This window comes from Olea europaea, chromosome 12 (assembly GCF_002742605.1).
Source record: "Olea europaea var. sylvestris chromosome 12, O_europaea_v1, whole genome shotgun sequence".
Taxonomy (NCBI): domain Eukaryota; kingdom Viridiplantae; phylum Streptophyta; class Magnoliopsida; order Lamiales; family Oleaceae; genus Olea; species Olea europaea.
Genome location: NC_036248.1, coordinates 14,480,443 through 14,486,988, shown reverse-complemented (window position 1 = coordinate 14,486,988; position 6,546 = coordinate 14,480,443). Strand labels below are relative to the sequence as shown.

The 6,546-nt window shown below is 46.3% G+C and overlaps 1 protein-coding gene across 1 annotated transcript; it reads right to left on the bottom strand.

The window, feature by feature from the left end:
- Positions 1–5,606: 5,606 nt before the first annotated feature.
- On the bottom strand, positions 5,607–6,546 carry LOC111406656. Its single transcript, XM_023036044.1, has 2 exons — positions 5,920–6,546; positions 5,607–5,828 (listed from the first exon to the last, which is right to left on the bottom strand). Exons 1-2 carry the CDS (start codon positions 6,544–6,546, stop codon positions 5,607–5,609), a joined length of 849 nt encoding a protein of 282 aa, XP_022891812.1.

The window sequence follows — 6,546 nt, the reverse complement described above, 5'->3', positions numbered from 1 at the left end:
AGGACAAATAAAATGGCATGTCAACGTGTTGAAGAGGGCAAGGGAGAAGGCTTGGGAGGAGGCAGTTAAGGATTACATTGCCAACTTGCACTTCACCGAGGAGTATCAGCGCTTCGGGTTGTATTGGAGGAACTTTGCCTATGCTGAGGTGCTAGATAGGGCTGAGGAGCTTCTTCCAAACGTCGACCTATCACAACTGAGGTCGGAGTTTGTTGATGAAGTTCATCAGACGCCTGCTGAGGAAGCAGTCGGTGATGAAGCAACCGAGGATAAAGAAGCAAACACTTCTGAAACTCAAGTTGTGGAGGCGCCTGTTGCCAAGGCACCACCACTATCTGCCTAAGTAGCATAGTTTACTTTCAATTCATTCTGATGTACTAGCCTCGAGCCCTCATCTTGTAATATTATATTCAATGTCAATGAAAGTTAATGTTTTGCAACGTTATGTCTTTTCAATATTCAATGTCAATGAAAGTACATGGACATCGGTAAATAATAGAGCATAAGTGATAAGTCTGAGTTAAAAATCCGAACTTGACATCTTAACTTCCATTACTTGTAATAATCAAGCTTAAGGATGAGTTAATAATCAAGCTATATATATGATGACTTAACGGGTTGCACTTAGGTTCTGTCACTAGAAATAAACCATGATGTCCAAGTTGAATGATGTATTCAATGTAAACTGAATAGGTTATTTGACTGGAACTTTCCATTGAGTTCGAATTAAGGAGGTAAAGCGTCGGAATTCGGGCGAGGTTACCCCAGAGTTGAAAATCAGGACCTCTCATCCGTAACTCCTACACTTCTCTACATGGTGGATGGTGCAGACATATAAAGGCTTCTCCCTTTGGCGTTCAGTCCCACCAAAAGGTAGGCATGTGAAGTGAGCCTTAGAGTTCAGCAAGATGACCCCAGAGTTGAAATCAGGACCTCTCCTCTGAGACTCCCACTCTTCTATACATGGTGAATGGTGCAGTCATGTAGAGACTTCTCCCTTTGGTGTTCAGCCTCGTCAAAGGTAGGCATGTGGAATGAGCCTTCGAGTTCGAGCGAGATGACCCCAGAGTTGGGAATCGGGACCTCTCCTCCAAGGCTCCCGCGCTTCTCTACATGGTGGATGGTTCAGCCATGTAGAGGCTTCTTCCTTTGGCGTTCAGCCTCGCCAAAGGTAGGCATGTGGAGTGAGCCTCGGAGTTTGGACGAGATAACCCAGAGTTGAGAATCAGGACCTCTTATCTGAGGCTCCTAAGCTGCTCTACATGGTGGATGGTGCGGCCATATAGATGCTTCTCCCTTTGGTGTTCAGCCTCACCAAAGGTAGGCATGTAGAGTGAGCCTCGGAGTTCGAGCGAAGTGACCCCAGAGTTGGGAATCGGACCTCTCCTCCGAGGTTCCCATATTCTGAGAGTCGTATCTGAATTTTAATGACATTTTATTGAAGTTGAAAATCAGTTACATAAGTTGGGAAAGATCGTCCAACGATGCAGTACATTCATTGGTAGTAAATTTTGAGATGCCCAATGTGCCATGGATGAGGCAGTGCCCTGCCATCTATGTCTTCAATTCTGTAGGTGTCGGGTCGGAGTTCTTCTTTGACTCTGTAAGGACCTTCCTAGTTTGGACCCAAGGTGCCTTTGACAGGTCCTTTGTAGGAAAGGAAGACTCTCCTAAGGACCAGGTCATTGATTCGGAAAGACCTCTTCTTTACCTTGGAATTAAAGTATTTGGTTATTTTCCTTTGGTAAGTAGCGAGCCTCAGTCGGGAGTCATCTTTTCTTTCATCAATGAAGTTGAGGTTGAATTTTCGTAGTTCGTCATTCATTATTTTGCTGAAGTGTAGGCGACGCGATGATGGTAAACCAACCTCGACGGGGCTCATGGCTTCGGTGCCATGAGCCATGAGGAAATGAGTTTTCCCCATGGGAGTTCTGGTGGTAGTTCGGATTTTCCAAAGCACTTGAGGTAACTCATCAACCCAGGCTCACTTTGACGCATCCAATTTCTTTTTGAGGACATGTTTGATCGTCTTGTTTACAACCTCAACTTGGCCATTAGCTTGAGGATGATGAGGCGTTGAGAAGTGCTTCTTGATTTCGAGTTCTTCGCATAGGTTCCTGACTTTCTTATTGTCAAAATGCCTTCCATGTCCGAAACTATGGAGTGGAAAATTCCAAACCGGCATATGATGTTCTTCCAAAGGAACTTGGAGGTGTTTGCTTCTGTGATCTTTGCTAGCGGTTCAACCTCAATCCACTTCGTGAAATAATTAATTTCTAAAATAGTGAAGTTCGCGCCTCCTCTATCTTTAGGTAGGGGACCTATCAGGTCCACACCCCACTTGGAGAAGGGCCATGGGCTGGAGACGGTAGTTAGCTCCTGTGCGGGTTGCCTCTGAATGGGAGAGAACCGTTGGCACTTATCACACTTGCACACGAATTGAAGCGCATCCTTTTTCAAGGTGGGCCAGTAGTATCCTTGCCTCAGTACCTTTTGTGCCAAGGTTAGTCTTCCTGAGTGACTACCACAAACACCTTCATGGATCTCCCTTATAATGTAGGTGACCTCGTCTTCCCCAACACAGCGAAGAATTTGGGAGGAGAAACTTCTTTTGTAAAGTACATCATCAATGAAAAGGAAATGAGCTGACCTTCTCCTCAGTTTGTAGGCCTCATCTTTGTTAGTGGGCAGGATCCAATCCTTTAGGTAGGCTATGATAGGTTGCATCCAGGTGAGGGTTCCTTCGACCTACATCACTTCAGGGGCCTCGATAGACGATGTAAGGAGGTGATCAGTTGGTACTATTGCAAGTAGTTCGGAGTCCTTGCTACTCGCGAGTTTAGAGAGTGCATCTACTTGTGCGTTTTCGAGATGAGGGATCTGTATTATTTCAAATTTTTCAAAAGATGGGAGGAGGTTCGTCACCATCTTCAAGTAGGAGGTCATAGTTTTATCCCTAGCTGAAAAACTGTCATTCACTTGGCTTACTACCAGCTGGGAGTCACTGCTGATACGTAGCCTCCTTACTTGCATTTTTTTGGCTATTCTGAGGCCTGCGAGGAGCGCCTCATACTCAGTAGTGTTGTTGATGGCCTTAAATTCAAACCTCACGGCCGAGTTCAACTTGTGACCTTCTACGCTGACAAGACTACTCCAGCTCCCGAACCTGTGTCTCCAGCCGAACCATTCATGAACAAGTTCCACGTGGGGGCTCAACAGGTTCCATAACCTCTTCAACCTCGGGTACATTGGCGAACTCTACTACAAAATTAGCTAAAGCTTGGCCATTGATGTCTACCCTTGTCTTAAAGACAATATCGAATTCACTTAACTCCACCGCCCATTTCAATAGTCTTCCTGAGGCATCCGGCTTCTGTAGCACTTGCTTCAAAGGAAAGTTCATCAGCACGTGAATGGTGTGTGCCTGGAAGTAGGGCCTCAGCTTCCTCGAAGCTGTGGTCGAGGCTAAGGCTAGCTTCTTCATATCAAGATAGTGAGTTTTTGGATATAAGAGTGCCTTGCTGGTATAGTACATAAGGAGTTAGGTGACTCCTTTCTCTCGGGTTAGGACCGCACTGATGGCCTCATTGGAGACGGCTAAGTATAACTGAAGGATATCGTCGGGCTTTGGTTTGGAGAGAAGAAGGGCCTGCCCTAAATGCTTTTTTAGGCCCTGGAATGCCTCTTCACACTTTTCATTCCATTCGAACTTCTTCCCGATTTTCAATATTTTGAAGAATGGGAGGCATTTATCGGTGGCCTTGGAGACAAAGTAGCTGAGGGCTGCCACTTGTCCCGTTAGGCTATGGATTTCCTTGGTTTTTTAGGGTGATCTCATCTCGAGCAAGGCATTTATCTTTTCGGGATTGGTTTCGATCCCTCTTTGATTGACCATGTACCCCATGAATTTGCAGGAGGCAACGCCAAAAGCGCACTTGAGGGGGTTGAGCTTCATCATGTACCTTCTGAGGGTTCGAAAAGTGTTATCCAGGTACGTCACATGGTCGTCCGCCTTCAGGCTTTTCACAAGCACATCGTCCACGTACACTTCCATTGTCTTGCCGATAAGGTCCATAAACATTTTGTTTACAAGCCTTTGATAGGTGGCACTGACATTTTTCAACCCAAAGGGCATCATCTTATAGTAGTAAAGGCCTCTATCAGTGATAAAGGAGGTATTCTCCTCATTGGTCAGGTACATGGGTATTTGGTTATACCCCGAGTAGGCGTCCATGAAACTCAAGAGCTCATGTCTGACGGTGGAGTCTACCAATTGATTAATTCTCGGAAGTGAGAAGCTGTCTTTAGGATATGCCTTGTTGGGATTCGTAAAGTCGATACATACCCTCCACTTACCGTTATGCTTCTTGACTAGCACCGGGTTGGAGACCCATTTCGGGTAGATGGCCTCTCTGATGAAGCCATTCTTGATTAGCGTCTGCATTTCTTCCTTTAAAGCCTCATATTTTTCTGGGTTGAAGGCTTTTCTTTTCTGTCGGTGCGAAGCAACCTTAGGATCTATCTTTAGGTGGTGACAGTTGACCTTGGGGTCTATACCCACCATGTCCTTATGCCTCCAAGCAAAGACGTCAAGGTTCTTGCAGAAAAAGTCTTTCAATCTTTCTTTCATGTCGTTGCACAGGCCTATGCCTACTTTCAACACCTTCGTGGGGTTGTGGGGGTCTATCGGGAAGCTTTTCAGTTCCTCAATCGGAGTTGTTTGGGGTTCGTGTTCAATCACACAAGGATCAATCTCATCGATCATGGAGAGTTCTTCCTCCTCAGGAGGTGTGTCGATCATGTCAACATCCTCTCGTTCAGGAGGGGCCTCGATAGGGATGTCTGCCATATCCACATCGGTCAGGATGGCATGTACATCTAGGGGCTCAACCTTTCTGATGGAGCTCAGGTAGCATTCTCTGGATCCTCTTTGGTCACCTCTCACTATTATCACCCCATTATCAATTGAGAGTTTCATGCATAAGTGGTGGATGGAGGTGACGGCTCCTAACTTCTTCAGGGCTGGTCTACCCAAGACTTCGTGGTAAGCTGACCGACTGTCTACAATAAGGAATTCCATAAAGTTCATGGTGGTTCGGGGGACTTTCTCATCTCTACCACAAGTGTTATTTTTCCTCTCGGAGTGATACTAACTCCGGTAAATCCATATAAAGGAGTGATGGTAGGCGTCAGTTCGTGGTCCATGATCATCTTATCAAAGATAGACTTGAACAGGATGTTAACGGAGCTGCCATTGTCTATTAGCATTCGTTTGAGCCCATTTCGGGCCACAACGATCCTTACCACAAGTGCATCACAATGGGGATAATGAACCCCTTTAGAGTCCTCTTGGGTGAAGACGATGGGTGGTAATTATTTTCTTCGGGAGCTGATGTCCATGATATAACTGGTTAGCTGGAGGCGTTTAGCCTCTTGGGCATAGTTCTATTTTGCATTCCAGGTTTTATTGCCCACGTAGGGGCCTCCGAATATGATATCTATCTCGTGAATAGGGGTCTCTTCTCGTACGTGGCGGTTTCCATGGTGCCTGTGTCCTTCCCTGGATCTCCCCACATCATGTTCCCTTCAATGGAGGATACATCTCGCTAGCGGGGCGTAGTCTCCTCATGCCTAGGTCGCCGGTCATTCCTGGGCGGGGGTCTATTTGCCTGTGGCGACTCATTCCTCCTGTCTTGAGGGTGTTCCCGTCGATTGCAGTATGTATACTCCCGACACTCGGATGTGTCGTGACCATAGAAGTGGTGGTATGTACAATAATCGGGGGTTCTGATTAGGCCTATTCCTAGTCCCCAAACCTCCTCCTCGACCTTTTCCTCCACGGGGGGCCCGTTGTAAAGTTCCTACTTACGGGTCTGTTGTGATTGGATTGACATCTTCATATGCCAAAGTTGGGACTACGTTCAGAGTGGTTGCGACAAGTGCTTGCCTTGAATTTCCATTACCAGGGGGGTTTATCTGGTGGTCCATCAAGTGGGAGGTCGGTCCCCTGGCGCGCTGTCTTTGTTGAGGTGAGAAGCCTCTATTGGCCCGATTTCTGTTTTCAATTAGCTCTTCATTGATAATCTCCCACCTTATCATTTCTAATAGGGCGTCATAGGTGGTGGGATCTTGATTTTGCACTTCCCTCCAAAACAGGGTGTTTGTATTCAGACCTACTCTTGGGGCTGCTAAAGCCTCATGATCGGCGACTTGCATGCAGCATGTCATTTCATCAGTAAAGCACGATAAAAAGCTTTTTAGGGATTCCCCATGCGCTTGTCTCATGTCTTGAAGGCGCTGGATAGGGGTTTCTCCCTCTTTGCTCACTGCAAACATTTTTAGGAAAGTGTTCTTAAATTCTGGCCAACTCCTTATGCTCCCATGTGGCAGTCGACTATACCAGATTTCAGTCGCTCTGGTAAGTGTCAAATGAAAAGTTCTGCACTTCATAGTTGGGGTGGCGCCTCTAAGGCTCATATGAGTTTTATAAGGGCTTAAGTGTTTCTCCGGGTCGCCTGTCCCGTCATACTTTGTTATTTTAGGCAT